Genomic DNA, 25,663 nt, shown 5'->3' with positions numbered 1-25,663 from the left:
TTCTCGAAAGAACAGATACTGTAGATGACCGTGCAGCTTTTCCCTGGAATAAATGATGACTAACTGAAACCCTCAGCTGCCGACAGGCGATGTTGATATACCTCGATGTGGACAGCTGAAAATGTGTGCCCACATCGAGGTATATCAACACCTGTCGGCAGCTGAGGGTTTCAGTTAGTCATCATTTATTCCAGGGAAAAGCTGCCCGGTCATCTACAGTATCTGTTCTTTCGAGAACAGTTACTGTCTTCATATATATAGTTAAACGCTACCCAGCCTTGACCTTCGTCTGTGCGAATGCGCACAGGTTGCCCAAACTCTTACGGGAATCGCCAAAGCGTGCACGAGTAATGAGTGAATGGGCAAATGTCTATAAGGTACATTACATAGGTAGAATTGTGGACAGTTTGGAATGTGAGTCTCACGGGAAGCGTGCAAGGGATAAGTCCCTGCAGTCGCGCTATTCATCTGTGTCCTCGGTGGCTCAGATGGATAGAGCGTCTGCCATGTAAGCAGGAGATCCCGGGTTCGAGTCCCGGTCGGGGCACACATTTTCAGCTGTCCAGATCGAGGTGTATCAACAACACCTGTCGGCAGCTGAGGGTTTCAATTAGTCATCATTTATTCTAGATGTCAATGCTGAATTTACGTTGGTGGCAGAGGGCCGTGTATCTGTAGTGATGCATGCACAGTACCAACAAAAAACTCCAGGTCAAGGTGACCCTGCCGCGTGGGATTAGCCGAGCGGTCTAAGGAGCTGCAGTCATGGACTGTGCGGCTGGTCCCGGCGGAGGTTCGAGTCCTCCCTCGGGCATGGGTGTGTGTGTTTGTCCTTAGGTTAATTTAGGTTAAGTAGTGTGTAAGCTTAGGGACTGATGACTTTACCAGTTAAGTCCCATAAGATAAAAAAAAAGTGACCCTGGTGTACAATTCAAAGGTCAATAGATTGAATGAGGAGAATGTAGCCTTGTTGTTGTTGTTGTTGTTGTTGTTGTTGTTGTGGTCTTCAGTCCTGAGACTGGTTTGATGCAGCCCTCCATGCTACTCTATCCTGTGCAAGCTTCTTCATCTCCCAGTACCTACTGCAACCCACATCCTTCTGAATTTGCTTGGTGTATTCATCTCTTGGTCTCCCTCTACGATTTTTACCCTCCACGCTGCCCTCCAATACTAAATTGGTGATCCCTTGATGCCTCAGAACATGTCCTACCAACCGATCCCTTCTTCTGGTCAAGTTGTGCCATAAACTTCTCTCCTCCCCAATCCTATTCAACACCTCATTAGTTATGTGAGCTATCCATCTAATCTTCAGCATTCTTCTGTAGCACCACATTTCGAAAGCTTCTATTCTCTTCTTGTCTAAACTATTTATCTTCCATGTTTCACTTCCATACAAATACTTTCAAAAGACTTCCTAACACTTAAATCAATACTCGATGTTAACAAATTTCTCTTCTTCAGAAACGCTTTCCTTGCCATTGCCAGTCTACATTTTATATCCTCTCTACTTGGACCATCATCAGTTATTTTGCTCCCCAAATATCAAAACTACTTTACTACTTTAAGTGTCTCATTTCCTAAACTAATTCCCTCAGCATCACCCGACTTAATTCGACTACATTCCATTATCCTCGTTTTGCTTTTGTTGATGTTCATCTTACATCCTCCCTTCAAGACACTATCCATTCCGTTCAACTGCTCTTCCAAGTCCTTTGCTGTAGCCTTAGTAATGCCATTTTTACGGTTACAGGGAGTTTGCGTGATAGACGGCAGCACCTGTATAGGCGGTAAGAGGGCGAGGCACTGGACGTAGTCCTCAGGGGCGAAGCCGCAGCGGTCGCGCAGGGCGGCGTGGTAGCGCGCGGCGGCGCTGGCGACGGCGGCAGCGACGTCGAGGAAGGCGGCGTAGCTGACGCTGGCGTTGCCCGCCGGCGCCGACAGGCTGAGGCTGAGCCGCGGCTCCACGAGCAGCGCGCCCTCCGGCACGGCCTGCAGCGCCGCCGCGCCCTCCGGCATGCCGTCCGTGGCCACCAGCAGCCAGCCGGGGGCCGAGCCGTTGCCCAGCGCCGACACCGCCGCCGACACCTGCGCCCACGGGCCCAGCACCACGCACGTCCCGTCCGTCGGCGGCGACCAGCCCCTGCGCGTAGTCACCAGACGCCGTGAAGACGACGTTCACAATCTAACGGCAGCATCTACATCTACATACATACTCCGCAATCCACCATACGGTGCGTAGCGGAGGGTACCTCGTACCACAACTAGCATCTTCTCTCCCTGTTCCACTCCCAAACAGAACGAGGGAAAAATGACTGCCTATATGCCTCTGTACGAGCCCTACTCTCTCTTATCTTTGTGGTCTTTCGGAGAAATATAAATTGGCGGCAGTAAAATTGTACTGCAGTCAGCCTCAAACTCTGGTTCTCTAAATTTCTCCAGTAGCGATTCACGATTCCTCCAGAGACTCCCACCCGAGTTCCTGAAGCATTTCCGTAACACTCGCGTGGTGATCAGACCTACCAGTAACAAATCTAGCAGCCCGCCTCTGAATTGCTTCTATGTCCTCCCTCAATCCGACCTGATAGGGATCCCAAATGCTCGAGCATCTAACAATCCTACCACAACAAACGTCAAAATTTAATAATGATTATGGTGTTGCTCACGCTGCTAAATACTGCATTTTCGGGCAACAACAAAGTTATATTATGTGGCAGGTGTCATTAGAGCACAGTTGATAAAGTCATTTCATGAAATAATGGATAAACTAGGCACTCATCTTTTCGTGTTTCCCACGCTGGTCTCGTTGTACAATCATGGCTCAATCGTCGAAAATCTAGGTGGTGATGATTCCAAGCTCGGATGCAAAGAGGCCTAGGTTTTATTCTGCTATATTCAAAAGTTTTATAGATGTGTTTCACAAACCATTCTTGAAGATTACACTTTTGCAGGACAATGGTGATGTAAAAAAGTAATCAGCACTCCTAATTTAAGTTACACTTCTTCTTTATTACTTTTGCTGCAATATCACATAACACACAAAACATCACTTCACAATACAAAACATACTTGAAAACATCTTCCTCACTGTTAAAGTTCACATTTATTAAACTGGCTACAATATGCGCCTTTTCGACATGACGTCCAAGACTTGACTTTCTCAAGGTCCGACTCTAACTAACCAACTAATAATCGCAAGTACGTCATAGATCATAGTGACAAAAGAAAGAATACACATTAGAATAATATCATTGCAATATAAACATAACGAAGTATCAAAGTACCTCTACATTAATGAAATCAAATCTGAATGTTGTCTCAGAAATATGTTAACTACTTTACAGAAATACAGTAGAATATTGCTGGTATCGAGAGGTTGAGTTGAGGTGCCGTAATGGTTACGTAATTCAGTACTCAAGAATAGGTGGCATTAGTGTTTTATAAGCGGTCTCCTTTACAGATGAGCCACATCTTCCCAAAATTCTACCAATGAACCGAAGACGACTATCCGCCTTCCCCACAACAGCCATTACATGTTTGTCCCACTTCATATCGCTCTGCAATGTTACGCCCAAATATTTAATCGACCTGACTGTCTCAAGCGCTACACTACTAATGGAGTGTTCAAACATTACGGGATTCTTTTTCCTATTCATCTGCATTAATTTACATTTATCTATATTTGTAGTTAGCTGCCATTCTTCACATCAATCACAAATCCTGTCCAAGCCATCTTGTATCCTCCTACAGTCACTCAACGACGACACTTTCCCGTACACCACAGCATCATCAGCAAACAGCCGCACATTGCTATTCACCCTATCCAAAACATCATTTATGTAGATAGAAAACAACAGCGGACATACCACACTTCCCTGGGGCAGTTGGCAAACAGATAAGGTGACCGGACAGAATACTAGTCACCACCTCAAAAGACAGCACCGGCCGCTTTGGGACGCTGTAGATCATGTACAGAGCGTTTCAAAAAGAATGACCCGATTTTGGACGGTAATTACGAAACGTGGGACGTGCCGGCAAGGAAATATGCGAGACCTCGATTTCCCCCACCGTATATAATGTTCAAATAACTTACGGGAATGGAGCCGGGTGACGTCGTCGATAACCGCAGATATTTCGACAGGAGCACACCATGCCATTTCCAAGGCAAAAATGCAGCAAGTAAGCTCCGTGTAAGTGAATTTAAAACCTCGGGTTACAGAAAAACTCCGTAAAGATAACTCCCCTCCCCCCCCCCCCCCACACACACACACACAAACAATCTTCAAACACTAACGCCATCACAAACGAAAGATGAGGGACGTTAAAAGTTATCGATAGTGAAATTACGTATCAACGGCTGAAGTAGCACAAACTCTGTCCCTCTGCTTTGTGACAACTCAGAGTAGATTACAAGCAGAATTTTAAGAAAAATCAACATATCTATTTATATGGTTACATGCTAATTTCATTTCAGCAGCTATTAACACTGTTCCACTAGCTATAAGTGCGTGCCAGAATGCCCATGTTGTCCTATTCCATAGCATGACTGGTACCAAGACAGTGCGGGAGAGCACCATCATTCCGGTGCTCAAACCTGGTAAAAACCCGCTTGATGTGGATGGCTATCGGCCCATCAGCCTCACCAACGTTCTTTGTAAGCTGCTGAAACGTATGGTATGTCGGCGGTTGGGTTGGGTCCTGGGGTCACGTGGTTTGCTGGCTCCATGTCAGGGCGGCTTCCGCCAGGGTCGCTCTACCAATGATAATCTTGTGTCCATCGAGTCTGCCATCCGAACAGCCTTTTCCAGATGGCAACACCTGATTCCCGTCTTTGTTGACTTACGTAAAGCTTACGACACGACTTGGCGACGTCATATCCTTGCCACATTGTATGAGTGGGGTCTCCGGGGATCACTCCCCATTCTTATCCAAAACTTCCTGTCGCTCCATACTTTCCGTGCCCAAGTTGGTGACTCCAATAGTTCCATCTATATCCAGGAGAATGGAGTCCCGCAGGGCTCTATATTGTCTCTCTATTTTTAGTGGCCATTAACGGTCTAGCGGCAGCAACAGTCGGGCTCTCCGTCTCATCTTCTCTGTGTGCAGACGACTTCTGCGTTTCGTACTGCTGCTCCAGTACCGTTGTTGCTGAGCGGCGCCTCTAGGGAGCCATTCACAAGGCGCAGTCATGGGCTCTAGCCCACGGCTTCCAGTTTTCAGCCGCAAAGTCGTGTTTCATGCACTTCTGTCGGCGTCGTACCGATCATCCGGAACCCGCACTTTACCTTGATGACGATTCACTTACTGTAGTGGAGACACATAAATTCCTAGGACTGGTTTTCGAAACTCTATTGACTTCGCTCCCTCATAATCGTCAGCTTAAGCAGAAGTTCTGGCGGCACCTCAATGCCCTCCGCACATGATCAACACCGATTGGGGTGCAGATCGCTGCACGCTGCTGCATCTCTACAGAGCCCTTGTCCAATCCCGAATCGACTATGGAAGTGTGGTTTATGGTTCGCAGCTCCTACAGCATTGAATTTACTCGACCCTGTGTACAACTGCGGGGTTCGATTAGCGACAGGAAGTTTTAGGACGAGTCCGGTGACCAGCGTACTCGTGGAGGCTGGTGTCCCTCCACTACAAATCAGACGTTAGCAACTGCTCGCCAGTTACATAGCAAACATTCATAGTTCCCCTGCGGATCCGAATAACCGTCCCCTTTTCCCGCCCATTGCAGTCCATCTCCCGCATCGGCGGCCGAGATCGGGGCTAACGATTGCGGTTCGCATGCGGTCCCTTCTCTCCGAACTGGAGTCCTTCCCTTTACCACCTCTATTTGCGGTCCGTTCACGTACGCCTCGATGGTGTACGCCTCGACCGCAGCTTCGTCTGGATCTTTTGCATGGTCCTAAGGACTCCGTTAACCCTGCCGCTCTCCGCTGCCACTTCCTCTCGATTCTTGACGTGTTCCAGGGATGTGAAGTTGTTTACACCGACGGCTCAATGGCTGATGGTCACATAGGCTTCGCATATGTTCATAGAGGACATATTGAGCAGCACTCCTTGCCAGTTGGCAGCAGTGTTTTCACTGCAGAGCTGGCGGCCTATCTCGTGCTCTTGAGTACATCCGCTCATGACCTGGCGAGTCATTTCGCCTGTGTACTGACTCAGTGAGCAGCCTACAAGCTATCGGCCACTGTTACCCTCGCCACCCTCTGGTAGGGTCCATTCAGGAGTCCATCTATGCCCTGGAACAATCCCGCCGCTCCATGGTGTTTGTGTGGACTCCAGGACACGTCGGAATCCCCGGCAAACTTGCCGACAGGCTGGCCAAACAGGCGACGCGGAAACCACTTCTGGATATAGGCATCTCCGTGGCTGACCTACGTTCTGTCTTACACCGCAGGGTTTTCCGGCTTTGGGAGACGGAATGGCATAACAGCATGCATAACAAACTGCGTGTCATTAAGGAGACTATGAATGTGTGGAAGTCTTCCATGCGGGCCTCTCGCAGGGCGTCAGTTGTCCTCCCCCGGCTCCGCATTGGCCATACGTGGCTGACGCATGGTTACCTACTCCGTCGCGAGAACCCACCTCAGTGTCGCTGTGGCTCCCAAATGACAGTCGTCCACCTCTTACTGGACTGCCCACTTTTAGCCGCTCTGCGGCAGACTTTTAACTTTCCCAGCACCCTGCCTTCGGTGTTGGGCGACAATGCCTCCACAACAGCTTTAGTTTTACGTTTTATCCGTGAGAGTGGATTTAATATTTCTATATAGGTTTTAGCGCAAGTCCTTAGTCCCTCTGTGTCCTCCACCCTAGTGCTTTTAGGGTGGAGGTTTTAATGAGTTGCACTGTGGCTGGCTTTCCCTTTTTATTCTCGTGGCTGGCCAGTCACTGTAATCTGCTTTCATGTTTTATTCTCTTCTGTTTCTAGCGTCTCCCTGTTTTTTTCTTGTCCTCTTTTGTTCCTTTTAGTGTTCGTTGCCTTCCTTTCGTTCTTGTGACTTTTCCTTTCTTTCCGTTTTGTGTTATATGTTTCGTCCGTTTTATTCTCAAACTTGTGGCACTGTCTTATTAGGAACAAAGGACCGATAACCTTGTAGTTTGGTCCCTTATCTCTTTAAACCAACCAACCAACCAAGACAGTGTTCTACAATGGCGGATTTCTTTAACTGTTGTAAGTGTGTGTGCCGCTTATGCTCATTACATAGGTCCTCCACAGTCCTGATAGAGTGACTAATATATGACATGCCACGACGGCGAGGAATACGGTAGACACCCGCGTTACCAAATGTGCGTAGGGTGAGTGATGATAATACCGAGGTGGCGGCAAAGTCTACGGCCTGTTTGCCTTGTGAGTGGTGCATTCCGGACAGAATTCGTCGTATTTTGCGGAAATATTGTGAGAAGTGAGTTTTTTGACCACCATCTAAGATCCGGATCCTTTCAGGTTCCGTAAAGGATGATCTAGGTTTGCTTAAGCCGGATGTCTACGTATTCCTTGCAGTTCTGGCATGTCATGTATTGGTCGGACTATCAGGTCTGTGGAGGACCGGTGTACTGAACATAAGCGGCATATACTCTTAAAACAGCCGACCAAACCTGCCATTGCAGAACTTTGTCTTGGTACCGGTCATCCTATGGAATACAAGACGCAGATTCTGGCATGCATTTCCAGCTACAGGGACAGTGTTATTAAGGAATCTGTTGAAATTAAATTAGCAAGTAGCCTTATAAATAGAGATGGTGGTTTTTGTTTAAATTCTGCACGGAATACCTTTTTCTCACTTTTCAAACAGAGGGTCTGAGTTTATGACACTTCATCTGTTGATTATTAATTTCACTATCGATAACTTCTGATGTCGATCTTCTTTGATTTGTGATGGCACTAGTATTTACAGTGTGTGTGTGTGTGTGTGTGTGTGTGTGTGTGTGTGTGTGTGTGTGTGTGTGTGTATGTTATGTTTGGAGTTTCCATGAAAATCGAGATTTTAAATCCGCTTGCACAACGCTTACTTGCTGTAGTTTTCCCTTGAAAATGGCAGGGTGTGTGTGCATCTGTCGGCGTATCGGCGGCTGCCAACATCACCCGGCTGCATTCCAGTAAGTTATTTGAAGGAAGAAATGTGTGTTCTTTGAATGGGCGTGGCCTAGAGTTACAGAAAATCGCCATTGGATGTCTGTCAATGCGTCTTCTCAGATAGCAGTCAGTGAGAAGTTAGATGGCGTTCGCTCAACAGAAGCGTTTAATGTACTGCGGTTTGCAAAGAGTGAGTCAGTGATTTCGGTTCAGCGTGCTTTTTTCGATTGTGTTTTGGTGTTCATCTCCCTACACACACACAAACATTCGCCGATGATATTGACAGTTTGGACAGGATGCTTGTGCAAAGGTAAGAGTCCAGGTCGACCTCGCACTTCTGGTAAACGTTTTAGCGGACTCCACGAATGCCTACTCGCCGCGCAGGCAGGTAGGTAACTGGCAATGCCTCACACGGCTGTCTGGCGAATGTTAAGGCGTCGTTTACTTTATAAACCATACAGACTACAATTACTGCGAGCTCTTCGGGGTGGTGATAAAAGGAAACGGTTTGACTTCACCAATGCTCTGCTAGAGGACATGTGTGACTATACATTTTTATTTTCAGTGACGGAGTAACCTTTCATGTTAGTGGTAAAGTAAAACAACATAACGCACGCATATGGGGACTCCATGACCTTCATGACATTACTGAGCCCGAAAGAGACTCAGGTAAACTGAACGTTTTTGTGTCATTTCTCCTGAAAACGTGTATGGCCCTTCTTTACTGAGAAATGCAAAGTGACTGGAATGAGCTATCTTCAAATGCTGCAGTATTGGCTTTTTCTACTACTTTAGGAGAACTTCAATGACATCATTTCCAAATAGGAAGGAGCTCCACCGCACTGACACAACAACGTACGTTAGTTTCTCAATGATATCCTGCCTCAGCGCTGGATAGGGCTCACGGGACCTCGAGCACGGTCCTGCATTCTTGACCTCCAAGCTCGCGAGACATGACCCATGTGATTTTTTTTCTTGTAGGGACGTGTGAAGGAAGGTATATCATCTTCCCTTTACCTCGTGACATAGACGAATCGAAGAGCAGAATAACACCGCTATAACGTCTGTAAAATCAGACACATTGTGTAAAGTTCATAACGAATTTATCTATCGTCTAGAATTCTAGATACTGTTCGTACCGCTACTAGCGCACATATAGAATTTGTAACATCATAGCTAAAACTTTGAAGTTTTGTCAGTATTTTTCAATCTTTCCCAAGTCTGTAGTATTTTTTTATCAATAAATATGGAGTTCTCAAATCATCTCATTCTTTTTGAAACAACTTGTGTAACTCATACAACGCGGTCATGCGACCCTCTACCCATGCCGTTACTCACGAAGCTGAAGTGCCAGAGCAGTTAAGATGGCTGGACCTGGAGATCTCAAAGAATGACAGAAAGGATGAGTTTGCCCGACTTGTTGGTGTGTCAATAACGACTGCCCAATTTTTCTACAAGAAACGGTGGACCACTTGCGGCCAAAGATACGAGTTCGCAAAAGGATCCTAACTGATAGCGACCTGAGACCAGTGTCACGCTTGACAATAACAACTAGTTTCAAACATAACAGGAATCGCTGCTGAACGTGAATGTCTTTCCTTCTTTTCTTCTCAACCAGTTTCCGAGCGAAAATAGCGAAGAGAACTCCGGGTAGTGGACATTTCGAGACAAAGGCTATTGCTCACAGCGGCACATAAAACTGCACGTACTCAGTGGCACAAGCAACGCAGATGCAAGATAGTGGATGGGTGTAGTGTGGTCAGACGAGTCACAGTTTTTCAGATGATGCGAGGTGTCCAGAGCACCAACGACCCAACGAAGCTTTTAATTCACAATATGTAGAGGTTGCCCTTTAGGTTGGAGGGGGCTGTGTGTGTTTTGTGGGCGTTCTTCGTATCATGACGAATTACCGTTTACATGAACCAGATTGTTTATTTCAGTATTTGAACATTAAATGCTAAATACAGTAGTGTAGATTCTCGGTGACTAGGTGTTGTCCTTTCTTGTAGAGCTTCATGATGAGTATGCAATGGACTCGTCCGTCTTTCACGCTGGCAACAGCCGTGTACGTAGGCCCCAAGCATACCTTCCTGGTGTCACGAACACTCAAGGAGCTTGTCGGACATTTAGTCCGCTATAACACCCGATCTTAATCCCACAGAAAATGTCTGAGACTGTTGCGAGCAGTGGGCGAAACGTGGCAAACATCTCAGCAGCATGGTTGTTCTGCGGGATCTGATTCTCAGTTAACGGCTTCGGCTGGATATGGGATATCTGAAAAACCTTGTGGGCTCTCTGTCTCGCCGAACTGTTACTATCTTCAAGATTGGGGGGGGGGGGGGGGGGGAGAGAGGGGAGGGGTGTTTACACGGTATAAGCGTGACCATGTAAGTTATCACTTCCTAGTAGTATTACAGCACGCTCTTCCCACAATCATCTCGCGAATAACCGTTACGGGAAAATTATAGAAATCAAGAGCACATTCAGAGGCACGAATGTAATGAAAATGTTGACTTCAATCTATGACCGAGCCGTAGGCCGAGTATTATTTGTGAACTATTGATAATGACTGGTCAGTCGAAATTGCTATGGCCATTATGCAGTAAATATAAGGTTAGGCTGATATTAACTTTATATTTAAAAGAAATTTGTTCTCTAATCCTCTCTGCCAATAACAGAGCGAAACTGTACAGTTATGTTTTTGTAGACAAGTATCCAGTAGACTAAGAATGAGGACGAGGGATTCCTAATTGGGAGGTGATTCCCATTTCTAGCTTCTGCATGGGTCTTATTTTTATATGCATCTTTCAATTCCTAACCATGACACTAGGGTGGGCTGATATAGAACTTTGATCTTTTCAGGAGGCTGGAAGTCAGATAGATGGGTTTACAATTTGCTAAGTTTGGCAGTGCAGTTCCACTTTTGGTATTCGCCTGAAACGCAAGGGAAACCTTTCAAAAACCTTTGTCGAAACTTTTGTATTGGAACTGTTTGATTTATTTGTGGGAAACTGTTGTCCACGTGTCCAGAAAAAAACAAACATATTTTCTACTGCTAGCGGCAGTGACTTAATGTGCCCTCCGCAGGGCAGGTGTGGCTCTGAGCAACAGCTTTTGACAGCTGCAGGGGCTCATGCACTGGACCCATGATCACCCTGCACTGAGACACTCCCTTAGGAATAACTGTTGGCCAAAGCATATGGATTTATGACCAAGTCTTAAGCCAGAAGTCCACAGAGGCTACGCCTGAATGTCAGCGTAAATTGTACTAAAGGAAATATTAAATAAAATCAAAGTGAAATCCCCTCCCTCCCTCCTTGTTAAATTACCATCAGCCCAGTTGTTTTTTATAAAATTTTGCTTGTTGGAACCTTCAACTTCACACAAAAACTGTTTTCAAAACATAGCCTATAAATACGACATTGAGTTGTGTCGATATGATTCCCCTGGGGGGCTAGAATGCTCTCGAAGAACACAGGCTATTGAAAAATGAACTATGTTGGGGTATTACAGCTCTGGTCAGTTAACCAGAGACTATTGTTCTTACTCTCCAGTTTATAGAGATCACCACTCTTCAGTGTGTTTTATTTTATAGGTTGCATTCCAGAGTTCGTAGCAAGTAGAACACAGCATCCTGATCTTAATGGAGAAAAGTCTCCAGACATTCCCAAAGAGTGTGTTACAGGACCATTACTGTTTACAATATGTACTGGTGACCTAGTGGATAACGAAGCTGACGTATTCTGTTGGTGGGTGATTTTTCTGTACATTGAGAAACCAGACATCCACAATATTGAAGAGAAAAACTGGAAGATAATCGACGCTTGGTGCAGCTGATTCTGCATAAGCAAATGACAGGTACAGTCCAAGCATAGCAGGTAACATTTGCCCAAGTCACTCAAAACAGCTGAGAGATGACGAGTCACTCTCACAATTTTTCATATTCAAGGCTAACCTTTAACATTGATTTTACATCCAAGACATTTTATGAGACGACAGTAAGTTAACAATATGAGCAGGCATTGATGGGAGCATATACATTGTTAACACATGCAAGATTTTATGGTGGCTCCCTTCTGAGTTGAGAACAAGCATGCAGTTTGGTCGTTTAACAACAAATCTTCCAGTGGAGATTTGGGGCTTGGAAGCCACGTGCAGGTATTAAGGAAAGGGACATCTCGAAGCACGTATTGGGGACAAAACGCTGGTCCCAAGGACTTATGTCACTGGTATGCAGACAACGCTTTTGGTCGAAGACGCGGAAAAACTGCCTACCTGGATCTACCTGTTAGGCGCCTGCAGCCACAGCAGCGCAGGGATGCAAGAGAAATCTAGGTCGCCCAACCAAGGCATTATCACATTGGAACAACCGAAATAAAATGTTTAAACTTACCTACGATCTGTATTTTAATTTAAAAAAACGTACCTGTTACCAAATGACCGTCTAAAATTGTGAGCCATATGTTTGTGACTATTACAGCGCCATCTGTCACAAAGCGAAGAAAGTGTTCCAACTGAAACATTCATATTTCTTTACGGACTACACGAATATGTAATAAAAATGGGGGCTCCTATTTTAAAAAAACGCAGTTGATATCCGTTTGACCTATGGCAGCGACACCTAGCGGGCCAACCATGACGCCATCTGGTTTCCCCCTTCAGGCTAGAGAAGTTTCGTTCTTTGTAGTTTTTTCGTTTGACGCTTGTTTCGTGAGATATTTGGCCCGGTCACAATCAATGGACCACCCTGTATATTATACACTGAAGCGCCAAAGAAACTAGTATAGGCATGCATATTCTAATACAGAGGTATGTAAACAGGCAGAATACGGAGCTGCGATCGGCAACGCCTATATAAGACAAGTGTCTGGCGCAGTTATTAGATCGGTTACTACAACTACAATGCCAGATTATCATGACTTAAGTGAGTTTGAACGTGGTGTTACAGTCGACGCATGAGCGATGGAACACAGCATATCCGAGGTACTGACGAAGCGGCGATTTTCCCGTACGACCATTTGACTAGAGTACCGTGATTTCCAGGAATCCAGTAAGACATCAGATCTCCGACATCGCTGCGGCAGGAAAAAGATCCTGCAGGAACGGGACCAAAGACGACTAGAAAAAATCGTGACAGAAGTGCAACCCTTCCGCAAATTGCTGCAGATTTCAACGCTGCGCCATCAAGTGCCAGAGTGCGAACCATTCAACGAAACATCGACATGGGCTTTCGGAGCCGAAGGCCCACTCGCGTATCCTTCATGACTGTACGACACAAAGCTTTACACCTCGCCTGGGCCCGTCAAGACCGACATTGGACTGTTGATGACTGGAAACATGTTGCCTGGTCGGACGAGTCCCTATCTAGCGGATGGACGTGTACGAGTATGGAGACAACCTCATGAATCCACGGACCCTGTATGTCAGCAGTAGACTCTTCAAGCTGATGGCGGCTCTGTGATGGTGTGGGACGTGTGCAGTTGGAGTGATATGGGACCCTTGATACGTCTAGACACGACTCTGACAAGTGACACGTACGTAAGGACTCTGTCTGATCACCTGCATCCATTCATGTCCATTGTGTATTCGGACGGACTTGGACAACTCCAGCAGAACAATGCGACACCTCATACGTCAAGAACTGCTACGGTGTGGGTCCAGGAACACTCTCCTGAGTTTAAAAACTTCCGCTGGCCACCTACCTCCCAAGACGTCAACATTATTGAGCATATGTGGGATGCCTTGCAACGTACTGTTCAGAAGAGATCTCCACGCCCTCGTACTCTTATGGATTTATGTACAGCCCTGCACGGTTCATGGTGTCAATTCCTTCCAGCACTACTTCAGACATTAGTCGAGTTCATGCCACGTCGTGTTGCGGCACTTCTGCGTGCTCGCGGGGGTCTTACGCGATAATAGAGGTGTACGTTTCTTTGGCTCTTCAGTGTATAACGGTAATACAGAAAATGTTTTATATAATAATGTGTTTAGGTTAGTGTTTAGTACGCTGCTTTGAATAACTTTAAAGAAATTATGTAGTTCGAAATTTGTAGTTGGAAAAACATTTGTCCGAAAAGTTGAAATTTACGTGTTACGCAACTGATTTAAGTTCCCATACAGTAGCACCAATGTCGTAAGTTACAGGATATAAAATCCCAATGTGTACTCACTAGCAGGATTTCATAGTGTTATGAACTCCGGTGTGCACATTACGGCCGTGCGAGAATGTAAATTATAGCCAATCCTGTTTCTTTCATCCGTTTGGACATTAGTCTTTGTTTTTTCTCTTTCTTACAAGTGAATCTTTGCCTTTCTGTCTCGTCTTGATCAGTTTACTGTTGTTTTCTAGTTTTACCTGTAGTCTCACGAACCGTGTCGGGTCTGTGGTGACAGCAGAACGGCCAGTCAGTGAACGTGCGACGCTGTTGTTGTTGTGGTCTTCAGTCCTGAGACTGGTTTGATGCAGCTCTCCACGCTACCCTATCCTGTGCAAGCTTCTTCATCTCCCAGTACCTACTGCAACCTACATCCTTCTGAATCTGCTTAGTGTATTCATCTCTTGGTCTCCCTCTTCGATTTTTACCCTACACGCTGCCCTCCAATGCTAAATTTGTGATCCCTTGATGCCTCAGAACATGTCCTACCAACCGGTCCCTTCTTCTTGTTAAGTTGTGCCACAAACTCCTCCCAATTCTATTCAATACCTCCTCAGTAGTTATGTGATCTACCCATCTAATCTTCAGCATTCTTCTGTAGCACCACATTTCGAAAGCTTCTATTCTTTTTGTCCAAACTATTTATCGTCCATGTTTCACTTCCATACATGGCTACACTCCATACAAATACTTTCAAAAACGATTTCCTGACACTTAAATCAATACTCGATGTTAACAAATTTCTCTTCTTCAGAAACGCTTTCCTTCCCATTGCCAGTCTACATTTTATATCCTCTCTACTTCGACCATCATCAGTTATTTTGCTCCGCAAATAGCAAAACTCCTTTACTAGTTTAAGTGTCTCATTTCCTAATCTAATTCCCTCAGCATCACCCGACTTAATTCGACTACATTCCATTATCCTCGTTTTGCTTTTGTTGATGTTCGTCTTATATCCTTCTTTCAAGACACTATCTATTTCTTTCAACTGCTCTTCCAAGTCCGTTGCTGTCTCTGACAGGATTACAATGTTATCGGTGAACCTCAAAGTTTTTGTTTCTTCTTTGCTCATTTAACAATACAGTAAAAATGCATGCCCTCGGGAAAAATTACGGTTGTAGTTTCCCCTTGCATTCAGCCGTTCGCAGTACCAGCACACCAAGGCCGTTTTGGTTAGTGTTACAAGGCCAGATCACTCAAACATCCAGACTGTTGCCCCTGCAACTACTGAAAAGGTTGCTGCCCCTCTTCAGGAACCACATGTTTGTCTCGCCTCTCAACAGATACCCCTCCGTTGTGGTTGCACCTACGGAACGGTCATCTGTATCGCTGAGGCACGCAAGCCTCCCCACCAATGGCAAGGTCCATGGTTCATTGTGCGACGCAGTGGTATTGGAATATTACCGGCCATGCCCAAGCCCATCTACGAGCCTCTGTTTAAAACATCATGTAATTTCTAGGACTCGTCTCGATTTTCTGTACTTTTACTAGTATTAGGCTAAGCCTCTCTCAGAAAGTTGGTTATTTGGAAATTATCGTAGTTATAAGTGTAAATGCTTTTAGTTTCAATGTTCCCCGTTGGATGCACGGCTGCTCGCCGATTTCTTACGTGGGCAGATCGGTGAGCAGCAGCGTGGAGTCGGGTCCCGGCAGACAGAGCCCCTGGCGCGCGGCGCGGCGCTGGAAGTCTGTGAGCAGGTGGCGGCTGGAGGCGAGCAGGCAGGCGGCGCCCCTGGAGCCCGCGGCGCGCAGCAGGCCGGCCGCCGTCTCCAGCAGCAGCGGCAGCGCGCGGCCCTCCACGTCTGCCGGGCGCGCAGACAGCGACACCGGCAGCGCAGACCGCAGCTCCCCCAGCCGCGACCACACCGCCGACGACGTCACCACGCCTGCGGCACCCCGCAACGCTCTGCAGTTAACTCCACACCCTGCCCGGCCACCTCCCTCCGTATGCCGTCTACACTGGATACCTCATTGCCTCCGTAGGCTACCTTCATCAGTCTTACACAACCCTGTCGTAGTTACAGGAACCTGTAGCGGAAATGCCCTTGCCGACCCTATGAAACAATATTAACGCTGACATCTTGGATATTCGGGAATCCAGCCGGTTGTTCGCGTCGTTCGCGCACGATATTTCAACAGCGTGCCTCGCTGTCTTCTTCAGGTGCTACCTGAGACTGGTCCTTGGGTCGATCGAGTCCAGTATTTATGCCTGGAAGGAGATGGGCGTTCCCTAATCGGCTCGCGCCGAGTCGAGTGTACCGTCTATGGTCCGCGACCGCCAGACTCGGAAAAAAAAAAAAAAAAATGCTCTGAGCACGCACTCGAGTGAGCGATGCAGTGCAAGTAGGACCACGCTACTCAAGCGAAGGGTGTGGCGGATCGCCGCCAGGCGGGACGGGCTCGGGCGACCGAGTCCGTCCCGTCTGCGGCCCCATCCGGCCTCCCACGTACGACGACGCAGCAAACGACAATGGACTACGAGACGGCGAAATGCAGGAAGATCTGCAGCGGATAGGCACTTGGTGCAGGGAGTGGCAACTGACCCTTAACATAGACAAATGTAATGTATTGCGAATACATAGAAAGAAAGATCCTTTATTGTATGATTATATGATAGCGGAACAAACGCTGGTAGCGGTTACTTCTGTAAAATATCTGGGAGTATGCGTGCGGAACGATTTGAAGTGGAATGATCATATAAAATTAATTGTTGGTAAGGCGGGTACCGGGTTGAGATTCATTGGGAGAGTGCTTAGAAAATGTAGTCCATCAACAAAGGAGGTGGCTTACAAAACACTCGTTCGACGTATACTTGAGTATTGCTCATCAGTGTGGGATCCGTACCAGATCGGTCTGACGGAGGAGATAGAGAAGATCCAAAGAAGAGCGGCGCGTTTCGTCACAGGGTTATTTGGTAACCGTGATAGCGTTACGGAGATGTTTAATAAACTCAAGTGGCAGACTCTGCAAGAGAGGCGCTCTGCATCGCGGTGTAGCTTGCTCGCCAGGTTTCGAGAGGGTGCGTTTCTGGATGAGGTATCGAATATATTGCTTCCCCCTACTTATACCTCCCAAGGAGATCACGAATGTAAAATTAGAGAGATTCGAGCGCGCACGGAGGCTTTCAGACAGTCGTTCTTCCCGCGAACCATACGCGACTGGAACAGGAAAGGGAGGTAATGACAGTGGCACGTAAAGTGCCCTCCGCCACACACCGTTGGGTGGCTTGCGGAGTATAAATGTAGATGTAGATGTAGATGTAGATATTCTAGGGAAACAGGCCCGCTTACGGCGGCGCAATTATACCTCATCCTGCACCGAATGTCACGGGATACTGATTACTGGGAACGTGCAGCCGACGAACGAGCTCTCCACTTGTTCCACCAGTACCTAAAGTCACTCGGTTGCGTGGTCAATGAAGAGCAGAGAGTACCGTCAGGAGCACTGACAGGCGTGTTGAATACAGACGACCCTGCTCTGTCAGCGGCGGCCCCGATGAGTGTTGCGCCACCAGTCCCAGTTACAGAAGAACTGGTGCACTGCTGGCTGCCACTCCGGTCTCTTCCAGTGAAGAGGCCACAGATATACCGGAAACTGTACCGCCAGGCGTGACGAGAGAAGACGTCACCGTCCTGCCACGTGACGACACTATCATAGAGGCCAACCTTGGAGACCTGCTCGAGGCGGAAGCCATGGCAACACCGCAGCCCTCCAGGAAGAGGCCGGCAGCAACGGAGGAGGACGACTCCTCCACATTCTCTCAGTCTGTTTGCAGGAGAAGCCAGAAGCAGAAGATGGCAGACGACCCTGCCCCCACTGAGGCAGACCAGGCGCCAGACGATGGGTTCACCGTCCCGAAGCGGTGGCACACTGCTCGGGCCAAACGGCTCCAAACAGTGCAGCCGCTCCCGACGACGAACTCATTCATCGACGTCGACGACCAGAGGCCATGGAGGCCACTGAGCCACCCAAGAGGCGGGCACCCGCCCTACCACCGATAACTGTCTCATGGACGGACACTTACAAGTCCTTCCTTGATAAATTTGAGACAGTTGCGTCCACTGCCAAGGTCAAATGTGTCGGGCGAGACCTACTACTGGGTTTCGACCGCCACCATGGATGACTACCGAGCAGCCATGAAGATCATTGAGACCGAGAAGCTACACTGCTTTACGCATAATGCGGAGCCCGTGAAGCAGCTGAAGGTGGTTTTCCGCCGCCTCCCGCTGAAAATGGAGCCATCGCGCCTCAAAGACGAACTGGCGGGGCTGGGCTACATGGCCAGCTCCGTGACCATCATGAAATCGCCCAGGATGAGGCCAGACATGGCTCTTTTCCTAGTTGTCCTCTCGGACAACTTCGAAAACCGAAAAATCTTCCAGCTGCAGATGGTGGCCCGGATTGGGGTGGAAGTGGAGCCGCTCAAGGCCAAGGGGAGGCGTGCCCAGTGCTACTCTTGCCAGGGCCTTGACCACGTGGCGCGCTACTGCTCCATGCCGGCCCGCTGTGTCAAGTGCGCCGACTCCCACCAGAGTCGGGACTGCACGAAGAAGAGAGAGGGGGCGCCAAAGTGCTGCAACTGTAGCGAGCCACATGTGGCGAGCTACAGAGGCTACGCTGCGTTCCGACGCCGCCCAAGGCAAGTCGGACGATCAGCACCTGCCAGGAAGGTGCAACCTGGCACCAGCTACGCCTCTGCCACCAAGGGGGAGTCCGCTGACGCCACCACGAGACAAGTGGCCTTCCCGCCACTTCCGCAACGGGACTCGAACGAGACCGCACCATCCACCGCGCTTTGCTCGTCAGCCCCACAGGCTGACTCCCAGGCCGACCGCCACAAGGGCGGACGACGCACTGCCCGTCCACTCAACACTCCGGCGCCGCAGGCTGCTGGGCGCGCGGTCCAGCAAACGGACGCGACGGCGACGCCACGCCCGGCCGCCCCCGCGCCCGCTGCTGCGGCTGCACCCGCACCATCAACAGGACCAGGAGCCGCAGACCTGGGAGCCCTTCTGGGATCCCTCTCTGCCCTGCTCCAACAACTGCCCGTGCTAGTCACGGCAGTCACGGAGGCCCTCCAGGCTGCTACCGTCACCATGAAGCCGCACCATGGATAATCCACTCATCCATGGGCTGACCGTTTGCGGCTTCAACACAAACAGCCTGTTCCCCAAACAAGGTGAGTTTCGCCAGTTCATGCAGGACGAGGCCATTGACCTCTGCCTGGTCGGCGAAACTCATCTTAAACCTGGGGTCCACGTGCGTGTAGCAAACTATGTTTGCTACCGCAATGACAGGCCAACAGCTGGCGGTGGCACCGCCATCTATGTACGTGCATCACTCAGGCACCACCAGGTGCAACTCCCAGAACTGGCAACCCTGGAAGCCACTGGGGTGACGGTCACCACGACAACCGGGCAGATCACGTTCGTGGCAGTATACAGGCCACCATGCGGACACCTCCAGGAGGCGGACGTCGACGCGCTGCTGACAGTTGGGGGGAGGGTGTTCATTGTGGGTGACTTCAATGCGAAGCACCCGGAATGGAACTCCCGCCTCACGAATGTCAGTGGCCGCCGACTTTCCCGCGCTGCCGCGAGGAACGGCGCCCTGATCCTGGGCCCACAGGAGCCCACAATCTACCCAGCCAGGGGACGGCCGGACGTGCTCGATGTCGCAGTCATAAAAGGCATCGGGCATCACACGACCGCCTACACACGGTGTGCACTGTCGTCAGACCACCTGCCGGTGGTCTTCGCCATAGATGTCGCCGGAGCCACGCTGCCACCACGCCGACAGACGTACCTGCGCATGGACTGGAATCAATCGCGGACACACCCGATCCAGACGCAGTGGACGCGGACGCCGCTCTGCGTGTCCTCTCCCGCCACTGCACGCAGCCGACGCAGCCCCCCCCCTCCCCCAGCCAAAGGGGCCCAGGGACTTCTCCTGCAACCTACCGCCTCCTATACGGGAAGCAATCAGGGAGAAGAAAAGGCTGTTCCGGGGGTGGCAGCTCACCCGCCAACCCGCGACGAAGCGACGCCTCAACCGCATGCAGAGAGACATCAAAGCAGTGGCTGAGGCGCACAGGAACAGCGTGTGGTCGGCCTTCGTCGCCTCCCTCAACCCAGAGGACGGCAGCACCTGGCGCACGGTGAAGTCGTTCCTGCGCCGACGATAGCGCATACCACCAATGCTGGTTGGGCAAGGCGTCGTCTGCAGCCCAGACGGAAAAGCAGGTGTCCTGGCGGACCAATTCGAATCGTCATTCACCCCAATGGAGGACAATCTGGATGAAGACCACATCCAGCGGGTAGCCGAGCAACTCCCGGTGTTCCTGGAGGCGAGGGACGACGGGGACGTAATTGAAGCCATCTCCGAAGCGGAGGCGCTCAGTACTAGGAAGGTCGGAGGCGCTGATGGGGTCACCAACCACCTGCAGAGGAAGCTTCCAGCAGGGGCCCATCCGCTTAAACAATCGGCGTGGGTCTTCTATGAGCGGACTGTACAGTCCGACAATAGGCTCATCAGGGACTTGGGCCATCCTATTCACCACAGGCCAACCACGCGTTGGCCTGACCTGTTACGAGAATAATATATCGCGACAGAGAGAGGACAACTCCACCCCAGAAAACACCTCAGGCCAATTCGGACCATGAGGAAGCCACTCCACAGATATAGGATTATGCACGAATAGCAGTATATGCTTAGCCTGCTCCCAACACGAGTCATGGCAGACTCGTATGGGTAAGTGACAGTGACAGTGCTCTGAGCACTATGGGACTCAACTTCTGAGGTCATTAGTCGCCTAGAACTTAGAACTAGTTAAACCTAACTAACCTAAGGACATCACACACATCCATGCCCGAGGCAGGATTCGAACCTGCGACTGTAGTGGTCACGCGGTTCCAGGCTGTAGCGCCTAGAACCGCACGGCCACACTGGCCAGCCCGCCAGACTTTGCTTCAATGGACCCCTCCAGTCGCGGATGTTCCGACTGCCGTCCACGCCCGTCCTCAACGGTTGTGGTAGTCATCTGAGATGTGTCAGACCCGATCTGAGATGTTGGGTACTCTGTCTCATGACTGTTACTATGATTTCCACTTCTGTTTCGTGCTGGAGCGCCCATAGTAACAGTCATGAGACAGAGTACCCAACATCTCAGATCGGGTCTGACACACCTCAGATGATGACCACAACCGTTGACAACGGGCGCGGACGGCAGTCGGAACATCCGTGACTGGAGGGGTCCATTGAAGCCCAGGCTGGCGGGCGCGGACCACAGAGGGAACACTCGTCTCGGCGCGGAACGAAGACGGAACGCACAGCTCCTTCCAGGCATAAATACTGGACTCGATCGACCCAAGGACCAGTATCAGGTAGCACCTGAAGAAGACAGCGAGGTACGCTTTTGAAATATCGTGGGAGAACGACGCGAACATCCGGCTGGATTCCCAAATATCCAAGATGTCAACAGATCGTCGATAAAGCATGAAGAATTACATTATAACATTAACGCTGTCTTGACGAGGTATAGTGATGCACAAAAGTCTTAACAAAAGTGCCAATAAGCATCACCTTCTACCAAATTCTCGAAACAGACGAAGTGTTCACTAATTTCTGATGCAGAAGTGCTATCTAACGTCAGTATATTAAAATAAAAACCTCTTAATGAACCCGAAAATAAATAAATTAAGATTATGGCTACTACAGTTTGTTTAATATACCGGGTGATCAAAAAGTCAGTATAAATTTGAAAACTGAATAAATCACGGAATAATGTAGATAAAGAGGTACAAATTGATACACATGCTTGGAATGACATGGGGTTTTATTAGAACCAAAAAGTACAAAAGTTCAAAAAATGTCCGACATATGGCGCTTCATCTGATCAGAATAGCAATAACTAGCATAACAAAGTAAGACAAAGCAAAGATGATGTTCTTTACAGGAAATGCTCAATATGTCCACCATCATTCCTCAACAATAGCTGTAGTCGTGGAATAATGTTGTGAACAGCACTGTAAAGCATGTCCGGAGCTATGGTGAGGCATTGGCGTCGGATGTTGTCTTTCAGCATCCCTAGAGATGTCGGTCGATCACGATACTAGGATTTTCGGTAGCCCAAATTCTGCAGTTGTGGGCGTTGACAGACCCTCGGAGCGTGAAATGAGCTTCGTCGATCCACAACACGTTACTCAACCAATCGCCATCTTCCGCCATCTTTTGAAACGCCCACACCACAAATGCCCTCAGCTTCACTAAATCGCCAGGTAACAGTTAATGATGCCGATGGATTTTGTACGGATAGCATCGGAGGGTACGCCCAAGTGCCAACCAAATAGTAGTGTATGGAATGCCGGTGCGACATGCGACTGCACGAGCGCTGACTTCCCCGTGCATAGACGAACCCGCTACAGTCTCCATTTCTTCCTGAACTGTCTCAGCAGCATTACGGCTTGTGCTCGGTCGGCCACTACGGGGTCTATCGTCTAAACAACCCGTGGCTTCCAACTTCGAAATCATTCTCGCCACAGCTGCATTTGTCAATGGACCTTTACCCGTTCGAATCCCCTTCCTATGGCGATAGGATCGTAACGCTGAACTAGCACATTCCCTGTTCTGATAATACAGCTTCACTAAAATCGCCTTTTCAGGTAACGTAAAAATGCTGCGACTGCTGGCGCCTCTGATCCTCTCTCTCATTACAGCTCCTTTTATACACGATTGTCATGCGCAGTCACTGACGTTTTGCTGTCCATCGCCATCTGTCGGACATTTTGTGAACTTCTTTTTTTGTTCTAATAAAGCCCCATGTCATTCCAAGCATGTGTGTCAATTTTTACCTCTCTATCTACATTATTCCGTGGTTTATTAAGTTTTCAAATTTATACTGATTTTTTGATCACCCGGTACGTGGGATGACTTTTCAATCTGTACGTAAAATAATCTGACATAATAACAGTTTGTTTAACATATGTGGGCTGACTTTTCGATGTGTACATAAAATAATCCTTTGTACAGCTACGGCTGAAAGGAACTGAAATGTTTTGAACCATTTGTCATACAAAAAAATATTTAAATAGTCATCACTCTTTTACTGCAGTTCACAAATGACAAGACATAACACAAAACTAACTAAACAATATGTAAAAGCATCACACTGTAAGGATTTCATAGACTTGCTTCGTCTAAAGAAAGTGCGTTGGTCGACACATGCACGTAAAGCTTCATTAGTGAAAAAAGCAAAAGAAAGTTGTAACATAGGAAACACAACACTCTTCCGTGCGTAGTTGGCAGACGTACTTGCCACATGTCGCTATGTTAATGTGGCACACTTTTCCTTGTGCGTATCAACTGCATATTGGCAGCCGAAATAGGAATTTTTCTGCAGGGCTGGTTGTTCCAACGCTAGTGCTTGGCTACCTACTCTTATCTCAGCCGATCTTCGAGGGACTTTCCTATAAACAAAAACTTCGACTCAAATTGTTGCAGAAATTGTTGGCCAGCAAGAATGTGGAAGAGGAATCTCGGTCTGCATATTATCTATACTTTTTTCAGGCGATACTTCCATATTCGTCAAAAAGTTACCCTTTATTTTGTTTCAGATTATTTTGGTATTGCTGTCGTACTGTACTGACACCTATACATAACAAATAATGTGCATATCTGTAAAAAAAATATGCTGTGAATATCCCAACGCACTAGTATGAGAGTCTCACAAGTAAACTTCAATTTGTGGATTTCAGTATATTCACTCCTTGTATTTATTCTGATTTAAATGCAAAAAAAAATTGTGATTTTGTAGAGGAATATGAGGAAAGCAGAGGCTTCGTTAACGCAGATACTGATGAAAGGAAAGCCGGCAATGCTTACACTGCGTAGCTACAAAATGACTTTTACTGCCACGAAGCTGTCTACTATGTGAAGCATCGACAGCCAACTCCTAAAATATAGTCATTACCAGAAGTGTTACTAATGCTGCTCGATTGTTCCTTTTATGGTTACGATGCGGGTTTCAAAAGTTTTTGTTAAGGCGGTTAAGATTTTGAACGAGAGTTAACTGGATGATGAATCGACGACGTAAAGTCACTTGTAGTTGTATCGGGTATGCAATCTGATTCATGTTGACTGAGTACCTTCTGCTATAACATTAACTTAGTTCCAATTGTATGGGTTTTTCCCGCGATCACTAAGTAGTCGCGAAATAGGAATTGACTATTAATTCGTGCGGTTCTAGGCGGTGCAGTCTGGAGCCGGGCGACCGCTACGGTCGCAGGTTCGAATCCTGCCTCGAGCATGGATGTGTGTGATGTCCTTAGGTTAGTTAGGTTTAAGTAGTTCTAAGTTCTAGGCGACTGATGACCTCAGAAGTTAAGTCGCATAGTGCTCAGAGCCATTTTTCGACTATTACTCTCATGCATGGGATAGTCCACATAAAGGAACTGTGGGCTCACGAAACTTTGGAGGGATCATTAATTGATCAATAAGTTGGTAACAGATCGAACCGTTAAGATTGAATGATGTGTAAATGGAAGAAAAGTTTGGTCAGTGCGAAGCAGCTCACCAATAACAGAGCCTTGTCTATTGGTAGAGGTTTCTGGATCTTTTATGCGGAACGATTGTAATATGTTTGCATTGAAAGCTTAGGAAAGACTCAGATGCCTTGTTTGAGGGAGAAACGTAGGATACTGTTGTGGTGTCCGATAATTCGAGTCACAGTACTAGTACCCAACTCAACTTATAGATCGTAAAACCGCCAATTATATTCCATGGTACAGAACGAGAAAAAGAACAGTGCTGTTTTTCACATAATGAAAGTGTTGTTTCTAGTTTACTCATTCCTAGGGTAACAACTTTAAGGGTAAAGAGATCGATAGCAACCAGTACCTAAAGGGATTGAAGTTTGTTATACTAAAGAAAATTCCTAACTGATAGCGATAAAGTGGTGGGTGGAACTACTTACTTTTTAATTACTTTTTTTAAGGAATGTTAGAGCCGGCCTCTGTGTCCGAGCGGTTCTAGGCGCTTCAGTCCCGAAACGCGCTGCTGTTACCGTTGCAGGTTCGAATCCTGTCTCGGGCATGGACGTGCGTGTGATGTCCTTAGGTTAGTTAGGTTTAAGTAGTTCAAAGTCTAGGGGATTGATGACCTCAGATGTTAACTCCCATAGTGCCTAGAGCCATTTGAACCATTTTAGGAATGTCAGAGTCACTGGGAACACGGTGGTGGTGGTGGTGGTGGTGGTGGTGGTGGTGGTTAGTGTTTAACGTCCCGTCGACAACGAGGTCATTAGAGACGGAGCGCAAGCTCGGGTTAGGGAAGGATTGAGAACGAAATCGGCCGTACCCTTTCAAAGGAACCATCCCGGCATTTGCCTGAAACGATTTAGGAAAATCACGGAAAACCTAAATCAGGATGG

At 48.0% G+C, this 25,663-nt stretch overlaps 1 protein-coding gene and 1 non-coding gene across 2 annotated transcripts in view; one reads left to right on the top strand and one right to left on the bottom strand.

The window, feature by feature from the left end:
• The window catches only part of LOC126474373 (uncharacterized), a 308,480-nt gene that overhangs the window by 54,262 nt on the left and 228,555 nt on the right, over positions 1-25,663 (bottom strand). The window contains exons 5-7 of the mRNA XM_050101839.1: positions 15,848-16,124; positions 1,930-2,140; positions 1,777-1,890 (exon numbers count right to left, since the gene is read on the bottom strand). Coding sequence (XP_049957796.1) covers positions 1,777-1,890; positions 1,930-2,140; positions 15,848-16,124 — 602 coding nt within the window. The remainder of the gene's footprint in view (positions 1-1,776; positions 1,891-1,929; positions 2,141-15,847; positions 16,125-25,663) is intronic.
• Trnat-ugu (transfer RNA threonine (anticodon UGU)) lies at positions 474-547 on the top strand. The gene has a single exon. It is a non-coding gene; the product is annotated as a tRNA-Thr (tRNA).

This window comes from Schistocerca serialis, chromosome 4 (genome assembly GCF_023864345.2).
Source record: "Schistocerca serialis cubense isolate TAMUIC-IGC-003099 chromosome 4, iqSchSeri2.2, whole genome shotgun sequence".
In the NCBI taxonomy this organism is placed as follows: Eukaryota; Metazoa; Arthropoda; class Insecta; order Orthoptera; family Acrididae; genus Schistocerca; species Schistocerca serialis.
This window is presented reverse-complemented; position numbering and strand designations above follow the sequence as displayed.